This window comes from Thalassophryne amazonica, chromosome 4 (genome assembly GCF_902500255.1).
Source record: "Thalassophryne amazonica chromosome 4, fThaAma1.1, whole genome shotgun sequence".
Taxonomy (NCBI): Eukaryota; Metazoa; Chordata; class Actinopteri; order Batrachoidiformes; family Batrachoididae; genus Thalassophryne; species Thalassophryne amazonica.
The window spans coordinates 22,472,452-22,492,948 of record NC_047106.1 but is presented as its reverse complement, the minus strand read 5'-3'; the positions used below and the strand labels follow the sequence as shown (position 1 = coordinate 22,492,948).

General features: G+C 43.3%; 1 protein-coding gene across 1 annotated transcript in view; it reads right to left on the bottom strand.

The window, feature by feature from the left end:
• Positions 1-20,497, bottom strand: part of si:ch211-195m9.3 (galaxin) — an 86,995-nt gene that overhangs the window by 59,254 nt on the left and 7,244 nt on the right. Inside the window, exon 2 of the mRNA XM_034168722.1 lies at positions 149-283. Within this exon, the coding sequence (XP_034024613.1) occupies positions 149-194 (46 nt within the window). The 5' untranslated portion in view covers positions 195-283. The remainder of the gene's footprint in view (positions 1-148; positions 284-20,497) is intronic.

The window sequence follows — 20,497 nt, the reverse complement described above, 5'->3', positions numbered from 1 at the left end:
AGTGGACATTCTCACTTGTTCATATCTGAGCAATGTTCCTGAAATACTATGACTGGAAGTGTTTTAATGTTTTCATGCAGTGCTCCCTCTAATGGTGATAAACTGAGGAGACTAGACGGATTCATGAACAGTCTCTGCTTTTACTCACCTGTTCCGCAGCACTCGGCCTTTGCTATGGGTTTGACGCTGATCATTCCCTGACAGCATATTTCATTAAGTCTGTTGTACGGCTTCAGTTCACAGCAAGATGACACTTTTTGGCTGATACCCTGCGTGATATTAGCTGAGAAGACACATAAAATCACAACATAATTCTTTGCACTGCAGTATTTAATATGAAATTGACACATGAATGCATGATTGTATTTTTAATGACAAAGTTAGGTTTCTCCCAAGGCCAGATGTGAGGACTGAAAATAATCTACTGCAAAATATTGATGTATTATAATAACATTGTTATAAATGTTGGCACACAGATAATCCCACATGTGAAGTGATGTGACCATTACATTAATTATGATGAAGAAAAGGGTTGAATGTCTTTATGCTGCGTTCACACTGGGCGCGACGCGAGCGACAGCAGTGACAGGTTGCCATGTAATCCCTATGAAACGACGTGTTTTGGCTCCAAGTCATGCAGCGCGACACGAGTGAAGCGACACGAGTGAAGCGACACGAGTGAAGCGATTTTGAGCGATTGGCGCATTTGTGGCGCGATATTGCGTCGCATCACGTCGTGTTGCCCTCCTCCCCAAGTTGAAAAATCTGAACTTTTTCGTCTCGCCACGCCGCGATGACCAATCAGGGACTGAAGATGTAGTGACGTGGAGATGTCTGGAGTTTGACTGAAGATGTGAACATGTTCTGTCTCTGGTAGCAGCCTGTGAGCAGGACTTATGTCTCTTTTGTCATTTACTTCACAATTATGACAGAGTTTTTGGAGCAAGCAGCAGCCCTGCAGCAGCAGGAGCGGAGTTTCTTTTTCTTTGTATTTTACTGCGCGCGCGATCGAATCGTCCATGGAGATTATTTTACTTATTAACTACACAGATGTATAATAAAACAAATGCTGACTGGTTTCTAAACACAATTATGGCAGAGTTTTTGGAGCGAGCAGCAGTGGGGAGCGGAGTTTCTTTTTTTTACTTTTCATGTGCGCGCACGAGCGAATCGTCTGTGGAGAATATTTTATTAACTACACAGATGTATAATAAAGCAAATGGAGACTGGTTTCTAAACACAATTATGACAGAGTTTTTTGGGGGAAGAGCGAGCTGCAGCCCCGTAACAAGCAGCAGAGTTTTTTTTTTTTAAATTGTTTACATGTGCGCGCGTGAACGGGACAGGAGGTCCTCAAACTGGGCCTTGCAGAGGTGGAAGGACCGCTGAAACCGACCATCATCCAGACGCAGCTCCTGCAGCAAATAATGATACTCCCTGTTTTGGGAGCTTTCCACAACAACTCGCTCTGTGTGATCAAGGTCCGTCATGTTAACTTGACTGACAACCGGAACCAGTGAGCGGAATGGAAGCTCCTCCTATTTGATGATGCACCGGTGTGAATTTTCACAACAAAAGCAGAGCAACACACCGGGCAAAGGAGGCGCGTCCGTCGCCACACGACCCCCGCGAATTTGTAGCGTCTCATCTCGCAGGTGTTAACGCGGCATTAGACTTTAAAGGTACTGAGTGAACATAAATGAGTCAATTCCCTTAAAGACTGTCAAAAAGATAATTCCAAAAACAACAAATGCCATCATGTATAAGCCCACCCAATTTAAAGGGCATGAAGATAAACTTTGATGGCTGAGATCAATAAAAAACAGCTTGTGGGGGCGCTGGTAAGCGATAACATGTAGATACGTGTTTTTTGTGAAGTTCCTGAACAGGGCAAATGTTTTGTAAATATTTAACTTTTTTCAGTCAACCCCAAATATACTCAACAAAAATATAAACGCAACACTTTTGGTTTTGCTCCCATTTTGTATGAGATGAAAGATCTAAAACTTTTTCCACATACACAATATCACCATTTCCCTCAAATATTGTTCACAAACCAGTCTAAATCTGTGATAGTGAGCACTTCTCCTTTGCTGAGATAATCCATCCCACCTCACAGGTGTGCCATATCAAGATGCTGATTAGACACCATGATTAGTGCACAGGTGTGCCTTAGACTGCCCACAATAAAAGGCCAATCTGAAAGGTGCAGTTTTATCACACAGCACAATGCCACAGATGTCGCAAGATTTGAGGGAGCGTGCAATTGGCATGCTGACAGCAGGAATGTCAACCAGAGCTGTTGCTCGTGTATTGAATGTTCATTTCTCTAACATAAGCCGTCTCCAAAGGCGTTTCAGAGTATTTGGCAGTACATCCAACCAGCCTCACAACCGCAGACCACGTGTAACCACACCAGCCCAGGACCTCCACATCCAGCATGTTCACCTCCAAGATCATCTGACGCCAGCCACTCGGACAGCTGCTGAAACAATCGGTTTGCATAACCAAAGAATTTCTGCACAAACTGTCAGAAACCGTCTCAGGGAAGCTCATCTGCATGCTCGTCGTCTTCATCGAGGTCTCGACCTGACTCCAGTTCGTCGTCGTAACCGACTTGAGTGGGCAAATGCTCACATTCGCTGGCGTTTGGCACATTGGAGAGGTGTTCTCTTCACGGATGAATCCCGGTTCACACTGTCCAGGGCAGATGGCAGATAGCGTGTGTGGCGTCATGTGGGTGAGCAGTTTTCTGATGTCAATGTTGTGGATCGAGTGGATCGAGTGGCCCATGGTGGCGGTGGGGTTATGGTATGGGCAGGCGTCTGTTATGGACGAAGAACACAGGTGCATTTTATTGATGGCATTTTGAATGCAGAGATACCGTGACGAGATCCTGAGGCCCATTGTTGTGCCATACATCCAAGAACATCACCTCATGTTGCAGCAGGATAATGCACGGCCCCATGTTGCAAGGATCTGTACACAATTCTTGGAAGCTGAAAATGTCCCAGTTCTTGCATGGCCGGTATACTCACCGGACATGTCACCCATTGAGCAAGTTTGGGATGTTTCGGACCGGCGTATACGACAGTGTGTACCAGTTCCTGCCAATATCCAGCAACTTCGCACAGCCATTGAAGAAGAGTGGACCAACATTCCACAGGCCACAATTGACAACCTGATCAACTCTATGCGAAGGAGATGTGTTGCACTGCATGAGGCAAATGGTGGTCACACCAGATACTGACTGGTATCCCCCCCAATAAAACAAAACTGCACTTAGATACTGACTGGTATCCCCCCCAATAAAACAAAACTGCACTTTTCAGAGTGGCCTTTTATTGTGGGCAGTCTAAGGCACACCTGTGCACTAATCATGGTGTCTAATCAGCATCTTGATATGGCACACCTGTGAGGTGGGATGGATTATCTCAGCAAAGGAGAAGTGCTCACTATCACAGATTTCGACTGGTTTGTGAACAATATTTGAGGGAAATGGTGATATTGTGTATGTGGAAAAAGTTTTAGATCTTTGAGTTCATCTCATACAAAATGGGAGCAAAACCAAAAGTGTTGCATTTATATTTTTGTTGAGTGTAGATTTGACGATTTCACACGATATTGATACATCAAACCTCTTAATTCACAACTTTGCACGCCATTTGACCATTCAGAAGCTGCCATGAGCAAAAATAGATCTGCTCGAGCCTTGAACGACGAAGCTATAGACTCATCTGGAGGTGATGGCTGCTGTTGCAAGCAGTGAGAGTACGATATTGTCCAAGACTTTGTCATAAGTCGGTTCTGCTACTAGTCTATAAAATTGTTCACGGACTGGCACCTCTCTACCTAACTGACCCAATTAAACCTTACGTACCGGCCTGGGCTTTGCATCCTCATGGTGCAGGACTACTTTGTGTCCCTAGGGTGAATAAGAATTCTGCAAGTCACAGAGCTTTCTCTTATTGTGCCCCTGTTCTGTGGAATGATCTCCCTGTGTCAATAAAACAGTCAGATTCTGTGGAGACTTTCAAGTCCAGACTTAAGACGCACTTATTTTCCCTTTCGTATGGCTAGCATACTGGCATAGTTTTGTTTTACACCTTTTACTCTTTTAATTCATTTTATTAGGAAACAGAGTGTGCACGGCCTCAACTTTACCTAAATTCTGGGTCTTTTAGTGAAGCTTAGGGCTAGTGGCCGGTGATCACCTTAGTATTTCCTGTTTTTCTTGTTGTTTAATGCTGACAAATTATATTGTATTTCTTGTCTTTCTGATGCCTGACTCTGTTTTTTCTCTCTGTTTAAGGTGCAGCTCCATCCAGAGATGGGTGTGGTATTTGTGCTGGAGACCCTCCTGTCCTGTGCACCAACAGCATTTCCTGCATATTCGTTTTGTGAATTGTTCTGTAATTTATGTCTGTAGCATGGCCCAAACAGAGGGTCACCCCTTTGAGTCTGGTCTGCTTGAGGTTTCTTCCTCAGAGAGAGTTTTTCCTTACGACTGCTGCTCTGGGGGTTAGTAAGTTTAGACCTTACTTGTGTGAAGAGCCTTGAGGCAACTCTGTTGTGATTTGGCATTATATAAATGAAAACAAATTGAAATTGAATTGAAATTGACTATAATTAAAAAACTAAAAACTAAAAATAGACTATACGAGGTCTGCTAGAAAAGAATCCGACCTTTTTATTTTTTGCAAAAACTATATCATGTGTGCTTGCATCAGCCAAGATTGAACCTTCGTGCGCATGCGTGAGTTTTTTCATACCTGTCGGTTGCGTCATTCGCCTGTGAGCACGCCTTGTGGGAGGAGTGGTCCAGCCTCCTCTGCGGATTTTCACTGTCAGGAAATTGGCTGAGCGACTGCCGCTTTACTGCATCAAAATTTTTTCAGAAACTGTGAGAGACAGCCAGGTGGAAACCATTTGGAAAATTCAGATGGCTTTCGGTGAAGATCTTATGGGGATCACACAGATTAAGGAGCATTACAACCGGATTAAAGACGGCCCACAGCGACTGAGGGCGCGCCGCGCTCTGAGCGGCGATCGACAGGCTGAAATGACAAGATCATTTCCAAACTGAACGCTGTGTTGATCCGGGATGTCGGCTGACTACTACAGAAATGGCAGAAGAGGTGGACATACCACTTTTTCGGCACATTCCATTGTTACAGGAGTTTTTGTCATGGAAAGAGGAGCGGAGGAATTCGCCACGGAGCCGCTAATGGTGCGGGACAAAAGCACCTCCGTGTTGGTCTCACAGGACATGCCCTGACATTGCCTGCTCTTGCACCATTCTGTAGATTCAGACGGCTTTTGGTGGCTTTTCAGTCGTGTGACTATCTGAGAAATTGTGGTCGAGCTGGACATGCCACAACATGTCCTGTGAGGCTTCATCACAGCGTTGCTTTTTGTTCTGCGCCATGCGGCTCCGTCCCGACGCGCTAATTCCTCCGCACGTCTCCATTATTTTCAGTGGGCGTTGCTGCGAGCTGCGATCGCTTCCTGTTCATGTCGTTCGGGGAGAAAGTGAAGTTTGCACTTTAACGTCCTGTTTATTGTAATAAATATTTTTTTTATTAACAAACAGACATGTATATTTTATCTGTGCATAATAAAATATGTAAAGTAAAAGGAAAAAAAAGTTTTATTAAGTGTTCTGACCATAGAACCTGACGAATGTTTATTTATTTATTGACGGATTTTTATTTTGTTTTAGCACTGTTGTCGTGCGTTGCCTGTGCTGCTCCACAGCCTGTCCAGTGGATTTTTATTTTTATTTTATTTTATTTTTTAGCACTGTTGTTGTGCGTTACCTGTGCTGCTCCACAGCCTGTCTAGTGGATTTTTATTTTATTTTAGCACTGTTGTCGTGCGTTACCTGTGCTGCTCCACAGCCTGTCTAGTGTCGGATTCCCTGTTTGGGAATCCGCTAGCTTAGCGTAGCTACTAGCTCTTAGCCGTTTTAGCATGGCGGCTTCTCCTGTCTCTCCCGTACTTTTCTGCTCTGGGTGTAAAATGTTTAGTTATTCCTCGGCCTCTTTTAGCAGTAACGGTACATGTAATAAGTGCAGCTTATTCGTAGCTTTGGAGGCCAGGCTGGGCGAATTGGAGGCTCGGCTCCGCACCGTGGAAAATTCTACAGCTAGCCAGGCCCCTGTAGTCGGTGCGGACCAAGGTAGCTTAGCCGCCGTTAGTTCCCCCCTGGCAGACCCCGTGCAGTCGGGAAGGCAGGCTGACTGGGTGACTGTGAGGAGGAAGCGTAGCCCTAAACAGAAGCCCCGTGTACACCGTCAACCCGTTCACATCTCTAACCGTTTTTCCCCACTCGACGATACACTCGCCGAGGATCAAACTCTGGTTATTGGCGACTCTGTTTTGAGAAATGTGAAGTTAGCGACACCAGCAACCATTGTCAATTGTCTTCCGGGGGCCAGAGCAGGCGACATCGAAGGACATTTGAAATTGCTGGCTAAGGCTAAGCGTAAATTTGGTAAGATTGTAATTCACGTCGGCAGTAATGACACTCGGTTACGCCAATCGGAGGTCACTAAAATTAACATTGAATCGGTGTGTAACTTTGCAAAAACAATGTCGGACTCTGTTGTTTTCTCTGGGTCCCTCCCCAATCAGACCGGGAGTGACATGTTTAGCCGCATGTTCTCCTTGAATTGCTGGCTGTCTGAGTGGTGTCCAAAAAATGAGGTGGGCTTCATTGATAATTGGCAAAGCTTCTGGGGAAAACCTGGTCTTGTTAGGAGAGACGGCATCCATCCCACTTTAGAGGGAGCAGCTCTCATTTCTAGAAATCTGGCCAATTTTTTGGGATCCTCCAAACTGTGACTGTCTAGCGTTGGGACCAGGAGGCAGAGCTGTGGTCTTATACACCTCTCTGCAGCTTCTCTCCCCCTGCCATCCCCCTATTACCCCATCCCCGTAGAGACGGTGCCTGCTCCCAGACCACCAATAACTAGCAAAAATCTATTTAAGCATAAAAATTCAAAAAGAAAAAATAATATAGCACCTTCAATTGCACCACAGACTAAAACAGTTAAATGTGGTCTATTAAACATTAGGTCTCTTTCTTCTAAGTCCCTGTTGGTAAATGATATAATAATTGATCAACGTATTGATTTATTCTGCCTAACAGAAACTTGGTTACAGCAGGATGAATATGTTAGTTTAAATGAGTCAACACCCCCGAGTCACACTAACTGTCAGAATGCTCGTAGCACGGGCCGGGGCGGAGGATTAGCAGCAATCTTCCATTCCAGCTTATTAATTAATCAAAAACCTAGACAGAGCTTTAATTCATTTGAAAGCTTGTCTCTTAGTCTTGTCCATCCAAATTGGAAGTCCCAAAAACCAGTTTTATTTGTTATTATCTATCGTCCACCTGGTCGTTACTGTGAGTTTCTCTGTGAATTTTCAGACCTTTTGTCTGACTTAGTGCTTAGCTCAGACAAGATAATTATAGTGGGCGATTTTAACATCCACACAGATGCTGAGAATGACAGCCTCAACACTGCATTTAATCTATTATTAGACTCTATCGGCTTTGCTCAAAAAGTAAATGAGTCCACCCACCACTTTAATCATATTTTAGATCTTGTTCTGACTTATGGTATGGAAATAGAAGACTTAACAGTATTCCCTGAAAACTCCCTTTTGTCTGATCATTTTTTAATAACATTTACATTTACCCTGATGGACTACCCTGCAGTGGGGAATAAGTTTCATTACACTAGAAGTCTTTCAGAAAGCGCTGTAACTAGGTTTAAGGATATGATTCCTTCTTTATGTTCTCTAATGTCATATACCAACACAGAGCAGAGTAGCTACCTAAACTCTGTAAGGGAGTTAGAGTATCTTGTCAATAGTTTTACATCCTCATTGAAGACAACTTTGGATGCTGTAGCTCCTCTGAAAAAGAGAGCTTTAAATCAGAAGTGTCTGACTCCGTGGTATAACTCACAAACTCGTAGCTTAAAGCAGATAACCCGTAAGTTGGAGAGGAAATGGCGTCTCACTAATTTAGAAGATCTTCACTTAGCCTGGAAAAAGAGTTTGTTGCTCTATAAGAAAGCCCTTCGTGAAGCTAGGACATCTTTCTACTCATCACTAATTGAAGAAAATAAGAACAACCCCAGGTTTCTTTTCAGCACTGTAGCCAGGCTGACAAGAGTCAGAGCTCTATTGAGCTGAGTATTCCATTAACTTTAACTAGTAATGACTTCATGACTTTCTTTGCTAACAAAATTTTGACTATTAGAGAAAAAATTACTCATAACCATCCCAAAGATGTATCGTTATCTTTGGCTGCTTCAGTGATGCCGGTATTTGGTTAGACTCTTTCTCTCCGATTGTTCTGTCTGAGTTATTTTCATTAGTTACTTCATCCAAACCATCAACATGCTTATTAGACCCCATTCCTGCCAGGCTGCTCAAGGAAGTCCTACCATTATTTAATGCTTCAATCTTAAATATGATCAATCTATCTTTGTTAGTTGGTTATGTACCACAGGCCTTTAAGGTGGCAGTAATTAAACCATTACTTAAAAAGCCATCACTTGACCCAGCTATCTTAGCTAATTATAGGCCAATCTCCAACCTTCCTTTTCTCTCAAAGATTCTTGAGAGGGTAGTTGTAAAACAGCTAACTGATCACCTGCAGAGGAATGGTCTATTTGAAGAGTTTCAGTCAGGTTTTAGAATTCATCATAGTACAGAAACAGCATTAGTGAAGGTTACAAATGATCTTCTTATGGCTTCGGACAGTGGACTTATCTCTGTGCTTGTTCTGTTGGACCTCAGTGCTGCTTTGATACTGTTGACCATAAAATTTTATTACAGAGATTAGAGCATGTCATAGGTATTAAAGGCATTGCGCTGCGGTGGTTTGAATCATATTTGTCTAATAGATTACAGTTTGTTCATGTAATGGGGAATCTTCTTCACAGACTAAAGTTAATTATGGAGTTCCACAAGGTTCTGTGCTAGGACCAATTTTATTCACTTTATACATGCTTCCCTTGGGCAGTATTATTAGACGGTATTGCTTAAATTTTCATTGTTACGCAGATGATACCCAGCTTTATCTATCCATGAAGCCAGAGGATACGCACCAATTAGCTAAACTGCAGGATTGTCTTACAGACATAAAGACATGGATGACCTCTAATTTCCTGCTTTTAAACTCAGATAAAACTGAAGTTATAGTACTTGGCCCCACAAATCTTAGAAGCATGGTGTCTAACCAGATCGTTACTCTGGATGGCATTTCCCTGATCTCTAGTAATACTGTGAGAAATCTTGGAGTTATTTTTGATCAGGATATGTCATTCAAAGCGCATATTAAACAAATATGTAGGACTGCCTTTTTGCATTTACGCAATATCTCTAAAATCAGAAAGGTCTTGTCTCAGAGTGATGCTGAAAAACTAATTCATGCATTTGTTTCCTCTAGGCTGGACTATTGTAATTCATTATTATCAGGTTGTCCTAAAAGTTCCCTAAAAAGCCTTCAGTTGGTTCAGAATGCTGCAGCTAGAGTACTGACGGGGACTAGCAGGAGAGAGCATATCTCACCCGTGTTGGCCTCCCTTCATTGGCTTCCTGTTAATGCTAGAATAGAATTTAAAATTCTTCTTCTTACTTATAAGGTTTTGAATAATCAGGTCCCATCTTATCTTAGGGACCTCATAGTACCATATTACCCCATTAGAGCGCTTCGCTCTCAGACTGCGGGCTTACTTGTAGTTCCTAGGGTTTGTAAGAGTAGAATGGGAGGCAGAGCCTTCAGCTTTCAGGCTCCTCTCCTGTGGAACCAGCTCCCAATTCAGATCAGGGAGACAGATACCCTCTCTACTTTTAAGATTAGGCTTAAAACTTTCCTTTTCGCTAAGGCTTATAGTTAGGGCTGGATCGGGTGACCCTGGACCATCCCTTGGTTATGTTGCTTTAGACGTAGACTGTGTTTCATAATTATTGTATGGCCTTGCCTTGCAATGTGGAGCGCCTTGGGGCAACTGTTTGTTGTGATTTGGCGCTATACAAGAAAAAAGTTGATTGATTGATTGATTGAATGTGGCTAACGGAGGTGGAAGCGGAGAAGGGAGGGATGGAGGTTTGCGCACAATGTAAACACAAACTAAACTTAAACTGTAAATCCTTAAAAGGATCAAACAGTCATAACTTTAATTGTAAACTTGGAGGTCTTTGGACCCGGAAACAGATTTATCACGTGATGCGTTACGTCAGCGCTTAACAACCGGATAATGTTTTAGGTGGTCTTTTCAAGTTTAGTTTTTTCAGCCACATCTTTATGGGTTCCTCATCTCTCGGGCGACGGTGGAAGCTCTCTTAGTCTGGCTCCATGTTAAAAACATGGCTGTTGTAGCTGCAGATTTAACTTTTTCTGGTTATTAGTACAACCGCGATCAGCGCAACATGTTCCCGAGCTGTGCAAGGACCTTTTGAAATGCTACGGGAGCTGATGTTCATTTTGAAAAGGAAACAATAAACTTTAAAATAAACCAATCCGGGAAAAGAAATCCGCCAGTAAACAATGGCTCACTGCTACTTCTGGTCTCACAGATCGAACAGTCCACACCTAAAAATTGGTCCACTGCCTCCACTGTGCATGCGTCTTCTCGGAGCTCAGCCGCTCGTCTGAGACAGAGTCTCTTCACCCAAAGCGATCGAATGGTTTAATGGGATTATTAATCAATCAATCAATCAACATTTATTTATAAAGCGCTTTACAGCACCGACTGGTGTCCAAAGTGCTTAACATTAAAAACACAAATTCACAAAAATAAAACATGTAGAATAAAATTTTAACCATCAGATGACAAGGTAAAACCTCTTAAATCATTCTAAAGTCAGTTTAAGCAGAAACGAGGTGAAACTCTGTGACGCTTTGAAATGGCCGACGCACAGTGAGCACATTAGCTAGCAGCTTGTGTAGCCGCGGTGCTCTGATCGCATTCTCCGTCTCTTATGATGAAATAATGCTGGATTTATGTGTAAATGATTGTTGTACAAAAGCTTCAGATATCTGTTGCTGAGATAGATGATGACTGGAGTGAGGTTTAAAGCAGAAACGAGGTGATAATCCATGAACCGCGGCTGATGACGCATGCACAGTGAAGGCAGGGCGGACTGATTTTTTGGGGGAACTGTTTGGTCAGCGACACTGTTGTCTCACAGGAAGTTGCATCCATAATTTCTTCCCCAAACAAAGCCATAACAGAGAGGAAAAAAAATTTAATCAGATGTCCTGGGAAAAACTAAAACTGCATGGGAAAATAATTTTGGTGTGGTCCTTTCAGAGGAGCCACTCTTCACTGTGTGTACATCATGGATGAATTCAAATTAAAAGGTACGTCATCATCTCCACTACTCAAGGGACAAACTTGCTAGAATTTTTTTTTACCACAAACTCTGCCTGCCCGAGTTGCAGTAGTAGCCCAGCTTCAGTGGGACATATGTTTTGGGCCTGCGCCTCTCTAGTTACTGGGGCAGTAATTTTAATGCATTCTCTCAGAAAGGCTCAGATAGGCAAAAGAAGCAGTGACTTTTCTGTGTCCTGGAGTTCTTTTATAGACTATATTGAAGGTTCCTTACAGTAAGTGCTCTGCTCATTTATTAGTGATTGCTCTTTTTATTTATATGAATTTATATGTGTGCAACACTTATATTTAAACGCAAACAGAATAATGGTAAGAAGACCATCTCTAGTTTTGTGACTTGCTTTTTTTGCTTTTTTTTTTTTTTCTTCTCTCTTCTTTCTTTTTGGACCTCTGGGGAGGGGTGATATTTGTATTTTGTGTGTATTGTGTAAGAGTTGTTAGTATACTGTACATGTTTGTTTAAAGTGTGAAAAGAAGAAAATAAAGTATATAATAAAAAAGAGCTTATTTGTTTTGTCAATGTAATATCACATAGATGTGTCTGCCCCCTGGTGGATGATCAGTAGATCTTGGATTTATATGCATTTTGTTCAAAAGTTACCACATCAAATAATTAAACTGTTATTTTTCTATATTTTCATCCCATTGAAAGGATTTTATACATATTTCAGCTCCAGTGCCTCCCACATTTTACTGAACTGACAAAATTTAGTTTCTGCTGTAATCCAAGCATTATAATGTTGCTTTATTTTTGAAACACGTTTCAAAATTACAGCTCATTTTAATGAAGAGAACATATTTAACTAGGCATAATTCCATAGCGAATATTTTATTTTCCTTTTAAGACCTTCTGCAGGAGGATGTGCGTGTGCACAGTATGCATAAGGTGTTGAAATTGACTGTAAGTTACAGAAGTGTTAGTGTAGTGCTATGTGACTAAAAAGATTAATCCAGGTTTTGAGTATATTTCTTATTGTTACTTGGGAAACAAGGTACCAGTAGATTCAGTAGATTCTCACAAATCCGACAAGACCAAGCATTCATGATATGCACACTCCTAAGGCTATGAAATTGGGCTATTAGTAAAAAAAAAAGTAGAAAAGGGGGTGTTCACAATAATAGTAGTGTGGCATTCAGTCAGTGAGTTCATCAATTTTGTGGAACAAACAGGTGTGAATCAGGTGTCCCCTATTTAAGGATGAAGCCAGCACCTGTTGAACATGTTTTTCTCTTTGAAAGCCTGAGGAAAATGGGATGTTCAAGACATTGTTCAGAAGAACAGCGTAGTTTGATTAAAAAGTTGACTGGAGAGGGGAAAACTTATACGCAGGTGCAAAAAATTATAGGCTGTTCATCTACAATGATCTCCAATGCTTTAAAATGGACAAAAAAAAAAAAATGGAAAACATCCATCAAAATGGATAGAAGAATAACCAGAATGGCAAAGGCTCACCCATTGATCAGCTCCAGGATGATCAAAGACAGTCTGGAGTTACCTGTAAGTGCTGTGACAGTTATAAGACGCCTGTGTGAAGCTAATATTTGCAAGAATCCCCCACAAAGTCCCTCTGTTAAATAAAAGATGCGCAGAAGAGGTTACAATTTGCCAAAGAACACATCACCTGGCCTAAACAGAAATGGAGGAATATTTTGTGGACTGATGAGAGTAAAATTGTTCTTTTTGGGTCCAAGAGCCGCAGACAGTTTGTGAGATGACCCCCAAACTCTGAATTCAAGCCACAGTTCACAGTGAAGACAGTGAAGCATGGTGGTGCAAGCATCATGATATGGGCATGTTTCTCCTACTATGGTGTTGGGCCTATATATCGCATACCAGGTATCATGGATCAGTTTGGATATGTCAAAATACTTGAAGAGGTCATGTTGCCTTATGCTGAAGAGGACATGCCCTTGAAATGGGTGTTTCAACAAGACAATGACCCCAAGCCCACTTGGGGTCATTGTCACAAGCACAACTTTATTAAGTTTTTTCTAGACAATTTAATTTAATTTAATTTATTAATTTATATAGTGCCAACTCACGACAAAGTCGCCCCAAGGCGCTTCAGACAATTCATAACAACACAAAGTAATTTAAAATCAAAATTAAAATCAAGAGAAGTACAATAAAAACATAAAACACAGTAGAATAAAAAGAAATTACAAAGCAAACATAAAAACAAATTAGATTAATGATAAGACAGTCTAAAAAGTGGGTCTTCAGTCTTGATTTAAAAGTCACCCATAAATATTCAGACTCCGCTTCAGACACACCCTCGTTTTACGACATGGAAGCCAGGAAGACGGCAATGAGTGGCCGTCGTATCAATTGTTTTGTAGTATATAATCAATAAAGTGTTACAGTGGTCCCTCGTTTATCGCGGGAGTTACGTTCTAAAAAATAGCCCGTAATACGCGAAACTGCAACGTAGTCAGCGTTATTTTTTACAATTATTATAGACGTTTCAAAGCTGCAAAACCCCTGTAAACCCACATTATACACTTTCACAATCAGGCATGAACATTTTCTCACTTTTCTCTCGTGTGTAAACACTCTCAAAGTTCAAACCTTAGTAGGAAAATAAAACCAAACTGTTTTCAGGCTCAAACATTTGTTTGAGAAATAAAAACAGAATGTTTTCCTATAAATAATTATTATGGCATTTAGAACTAACGAATTTAATTTTAACGATCAACGTATGAGGTCGGACACATAAGAAATTAATAGTGACTGACCAGTATGTCACAGATCGGGCCTCTGCGTCCTGACGCTGCGCCTTTTCCACTCACATCTCGCTGCAGCAGGTGCTGTTTCCGTGTGACAAACACAGTTATGAGTAGGCAGTGTTGTTGGCGCTCTTTCTTCGTCTGGGCGAGAGGATTCTTATAAACAGACACGCAGAACAAAGAACACTGTAAAAAAAATTAATAGCATGCAAAACTGGACTAAATACTCCGCGGGACTGCGAGGCCGCGTTATAGCGAGGGACCAGTGTATTCTCTTTTCACGTCAATAATTCTTGACATGGATATTTGCTCGCTCAATTAATAAGACACGCCTAATTTGTCAGATTTCTTTATTTTTAAAATGTACCTCTTTATTTATTGTATTGTGACAAACGAATGGAGATGACAAAACCTGATTGCAGCACGAGCGAATTAAGGGAATGACATCAGTACAGTTGTAATTATCAATTTCATTGTCTAAAACAATCACACCACATAAAGTTAAGCTCAGCGCTGCTCTGGCTCCAGGCTCGACGTCTGGAGAAAAAGGCGAGCAGCGCTGTCCTTCCTGTCAGCGCTGTAGCCACAGATCGTGCTCCATAACAATCCCGCAACAGCGGGATTTGTATTGATTATTGTGTAGTATAATCAGGAAAGTGTTATTTATGTAACATATGCATTGATTTGTATAATGGCACTGTTTATCATGTTGATCATCTTCATTTCTATGTGGATTCCAGCGCTGGTTCATTTTGGTGTATAATTTACGCCACCTCTCGACCTGGTGTATATTTTCAGCGCAGCGTACGCCAACGACCACATTGATAAATGCCAAGTAGCGCAGCCGTTTTGGCGTACACCCCATATACGCTCAAATATCGCCGTACGCATGTTGATACATGAGGCCCATTTTCCATATAAAATTGAGCCTTTGTAATTTTGTGTATTTAACCCACTTTTCCCAACATATTGTAACGCATCCCTGTCTGTTGTTTATAAATGCTGTCATCTCTTCCATTTTGTACATATGTTATTTCCCACCATGTTGTCAAATTTGGTACTTCCTGTGATAATTTCTTGGTTATACACTTCTTACTAGCAACCAACAAAATACCAAATAGAGATTTATCCTTTTTCATCCAATCCTGTGGTACTTTTCCAAAAAAAAAAAAAAAAGTCTTAATCTCAAAGGGGATTAGACATTTAAAATTTCTTGCAGTATTCTATGAATGTCATTCCAATATTGTTTAATTAATGAACAGTCCCACAGATTATGCACACGCAGCGGCTCCTCTCGCTCCCAACACAATGGTATTTTCGTGTTTCTTGAGTTTACAAACAGCATGTGTCTGTTCATCATCGTACTCGTCGCACCCTCACATCTCAAAGCGCATTTATTCCCAGGAGTTTCTGCTCGACATCTGCAGAAACACGGACAAAATCACGGACCTAACTTCAGTGGACGCGGAAAAGTTACATGACAGCGGTTTACTCCGGAGGCCTGGTCAATCCCCAACCCCCACTCCTGCATCCAGCCTATAGTGGAGGCACCACGGGCAGAACCTGAGGAAGCAGAAGAGGGGTAAGAGTGGAGGTATCTGGGCTAGATTAGCCGCCAGACCTTACCGGCCAGCTATCCCTTCCATCACCCTGGCCAACATATGCTCGCTGGACAATAAACTGGACCATATTCATTTACTCCGGACATCTTCCAAGACTGTGGTTGAGTGCTGTGTCTTTGCTGTGTCATGGCTCAATGACAGCATTGCGGACCATGCTATCCAGCTAGCGCGGCTAACATGCTACCAGGCAGACAGAGTGCTCGTCAAGGGGGGAAAGTCCCGCGGCGGGGGACTCTGTGTTTACATCAGCAATGCCTGGTGCCGTGATGCTGTTGTTGTTTGCAAGCACTGCTCACCATTGGGGGAGGTGATGATTATTAAGTGCCGGCCATTCTACCTGCCGAGGGAATATATGCTATTTTGCTGGCAGCTATGCATCCTTCCCAGCTCCACCAACAACAGGAGTGAGGCACTGAACAAATTCCACCAGCACATCAGTGAACAGCTGACAGCCCACCTTGATGCCTTCCTCATCCTGGCTGGGGATTTCAACCATGCCAACTCCAAGAGTGTGTTTCCACAACGCCATGGACATGTCAACTTTCCCACTAGAGGCACCAATATCTTGGACAGTGTTTACACCACACACAAGGAAGCCTACAAAACCTCCTCCCTCCCCCACTTTGGGACCTCTGACCACTCCACTGTTATGCTAATGCCTGCATACAGACCGCTGGTTAAAGTCACAAAATCAGACAAAAAGGAGATCTGGGTGTGGCCAGAGGGGGCATCAGAAGCACACCAAGACTGCTTTTCCACTACTGACTGGAGCATGTTCAGACAGGCACCTACAATAACACCACAGACCTCCAGGAGTACATGGAGACCGTCACTGCCTACATGAGGAAGTGCATGGATGACGCCACGGTCTCCAGAACCATGTCCATTCAGGCCACAGGCTCCTGAAGGCTCGAAATGCTGCCTTCAGAGCTGGGGACGAGATGGGCCTAAGGACAGCCAGGGCCAACCTGTCACGGGGGATCAAAGAGGCTAAGAGAGAGTACTCCAGGAGAATCACTGACCACTTCAAGGACAGCAGAGACTCCAGGAATCTATGGTGGGGTATTCAGACCATCACGGACTATAAGCCCACCACACAGACCTGCGACAACACCCCCTCTCTGCTGAATCAGCTGAATGACTTCATTGCTCGCTTTGAGGCAGACAACAACACTCCAGCACAGAAGATCCCTCCGCCTTCAAAATTTATTAATTGTCGCTCAGTGCTAATGCAATACCATATCATAGGAATACAATGAGGCAACAACAGGTGACTGTCGAGTGTCGACTCAGCCTTCTCATTGGATGGGGTGGGCCTGGCTGACAAGTGGGCGGGCCCAGGCCCATCCAGGCCCACCCCTGGCTATGCGTAAGGTCTGAGAGGACTGAAATTTCATCTTTGCTGTATGTCGAGCATGTATAGCATATTTGACAATAAAGTTGACTTTGACTTTGAAGTGATTTGCTCGTTGATTTCCACATTTCCTCCAACAGAGAGGGGGGTTTCCATCATAGTGACACTTCTGACATGGAGTAATAAAATATCTAATCTGTCATGTTGTCTGCTGGTTCTGGGGTATTTATTAATTTCTGTGTCACGCCTGTCCTCTGTTTGTGTGTTATATAATAATGGCTGTGATTTGTTTTCCATGTGCATGGGTGAGTCCAGCTTCCTCATGACTGCTGAAAGCTTTATGGTGCCCTCCGGCAGTTTGCTCACGGCCAAGCCAGATTCCCATGTTCCTGCTGGGGTGTTCACCTCGGATCCTGCTGGTGAACCAGCTCAATACTCTTGGGTGGACGGGGTGAACACTAATGACTTTGATTTGTGTTCCAGTGTGCCATTCAGCATCTCACCCATGGCCGAGCTAACAGTTCCATCTGGCAGTCAGCTCACAGTTGAGATCCAATGCTGGGGAGCGGTCTGCCAACAGTCACTGAGTCAAGGTCTTCAATCAGAGTCAGTGTTGTCCACAGTTGCCGAGTCAAAGACCTCTCTCACCAAGTCAATGGCATCCTCAGTCGCCAAGTCACAGTCTGCCGTCACAGAGTCTATGTTGTCCACAATCGCTGAGTCACAGTCTGCCGTCACTGAGTCTATTTTGTCCACAGTCGCCGAGTCACAGTCTGGCATCACTGAGTCCACATCGTCCACAGTCACCGAGTCAGTCTGCTGTCACTGACTCTACGTCGTCCACAGTCGCCAAGTCAGTCTGCTGTCACTGAGTCCACATCGTCTTCAGTCGCAGAGTCCAAGTCTGCCATCACTGAGTCCACATTGTCCACAGTCACCGAGTCAGTCTGCTGTCACTGACTCTACGTCATCCACGGTTGCCGAGTCACAGTCTGGTGCCACTGAGTCCACATCGTCCACAGTCGCCGAGTCAGTCTGCTGTCACTGAGTCTACATCTTCCTCAGTCGCAGAGTCCAAGTCTGCCGTCACTGAGTCTACGTCGTCCACAGTTGCCAAGTCAGTCTGCTGTCACTGAGTCCACATCGTCCTCAGTCGCAGAGTCCAAGGCTGCCATCACTGAGTCCACGTTGTCCACAGTCACCGAGTCACAGTCTGCCGTCACTGAGTCTATGTTGTCCACAGTCGCCGAGTCACAGTCTGCCGTCACTGAGTCTACGTCGTCCATAGTCGCCGAGTCAGTTTGCTGTCACTGAGTCCACATCCTCCTCAGTCACAGAGTCCAAGTCGGCAGTCACTGAGTCCAAGTCGTCCTCAGTCGTGGAGTCCAAGTCGGCAGTCACTGAGTCCATGTCGTCCTCAGTCGCAGAGTCCAAGTCGGCAGTCACTGAGTCCACGTCGTCCTCAGTCGCGGAGTCCAAGTTGGCAGTCACTGAGTCCTTGTCTTTCTCAGTTGCAGAGTCCAGGTTGTCCTCAGGTGCCACGTCAAAGACTCCCATCTCAGAGTCAAGGTCGCCACCGGACAGAGAGTCAAGGTCAGCTGAATCACAGGTAACATTCACGAGCCGACCTACAGCTAAATCTCCATTCACAGTGAGAGACTCCTGCCAGCCCAAGAGCTGGTCCCCAGCTTTTCATGAGTCTTGTAATCGGCCGGACACCAGTTTTCACAGTTCCGTCAATTTGAGCCGGGTGTCGGCCCAAAGTTGACCCCGCTTTCAGCGGCAACCAGACTTTTCAGCCTTTGTCAAATAATGTGTTTTCACCTCATGGTTTTGGGGTTACTTGCCTCTGTTTGGTGGGGTTCTGTCCTTTGTGCCTTCCCACACCTCCCCCCCGGTATGGGGTTTTTGGTGTGTGGGGTCTCTTGGTTTCGTTGTTTGGTGTCTTTTTCTTTGTCCCGTGTCTGTTGTTTTTGTGTCTTCCCCCGATCCTGCTTGGGGGAGGATTGTTTTAAAGCCCCTTTCACACCGGGGGTGCTCCCGGTTGCGCCATGCATCATTATGACGCCGCCGCGTGGAAGCAACTCAGTGCCAAGATGATGCAGCTCGGGTTGTCATTTTGTCTGCTGGTTCTGGGATTTTTATTAGTTTCTGTGTCACACCTGTTCTCTCTCTCTCTCTCTGTGTGTGTGTGTGTGTGTGTGTGTGTGTGTGTGTGTGTGTGTGTGTGTGTGTGTGTGTGTGTGTGTGTGTGTGTGTGTGTGTGTGTGTGTGTGTGTGTGTGTGTGTGTGTGTGTGTGTGTGTGTGTGTGTGTCTCATGCCTGTTCTCTGTGTCTGCTGTCTGTTTCACTTTCATGTTTAAGATTTAGGGCTTTCTGTGTTTATCATGACTTTATTTCTAGCATCCATGGCTTCTCAGATTATTTTCTCATTGAGTTTTTTTTATTATTATTATTTCTTAGTGTGTATTTTATCTGGTCTGTTTCTCGCCTGCCGTCTGTTTGTGTTTAGCTTTTCCCAGCTGGCCTCTTCTTTCACGTCTGCTGTCCGCTCTGCTTCTTTCCCCAGTTCACGCCTCTCATTTTTGCTGTCATGTATTTTCAGTATGCGTTTCGTTTTTCTGATTATTCTATTTTGTGTTCTTGCCAGTTTTTATTTCTTTGTCAGTTCAGTTACAGTCGCTCTGTGTGAGCACGTGAGGGCGTGTCCCGCCCTTTTTGTTGACATCACCAGCATGTGCATTTTTAAACAACTTTAACAGATCCAGATTAACATCAGATACCATATCTACCTTTGTGTTTATATAATGTTGTATTTGCAAGTATTGATAAAAGTTGTGCTTTTCCAAGTTATATTTGTGTTTCAGTATTTCAAAACGAATTAATTTACCATCTTTAATCAAGTTGTCTATTGGTAGTCCTTTGGTAGTCTGTTTTAAATCGTGAGTCTAATCGGTTTGGAACAAAGTCAGAATCATATGCATACCATTTTAACACTGCAATGTCTTTATCAAATTTGTATTCTTTCACCATGTTTTTCCATACTGAGAGAGTACACTGAACCCAATGGTTATCAACCCTGTCTATATATTTGTGGATATTTGGGTCTGCCAACGTGGATTGTATTGGGACAGAAAAGACTTTCTCCTCAATACTTTTCCACTGGGCATTATAAGATACATCACACCAATTTATTACTGTCTTAATCTGTGCTGCACGGTAATAGTTCTTAAGACATGGCAGGCCCCATCATCCTTCTTTTTCTTTAGCTAATTGTAAGTTTTTGAAGCTGACTGTAGGTCTCTTCCCTCTCCATATACAACCCCTGGCAAAAATTATGGAATCACCGGCCTCAGAGGATGTTCATTCAGTTGTTT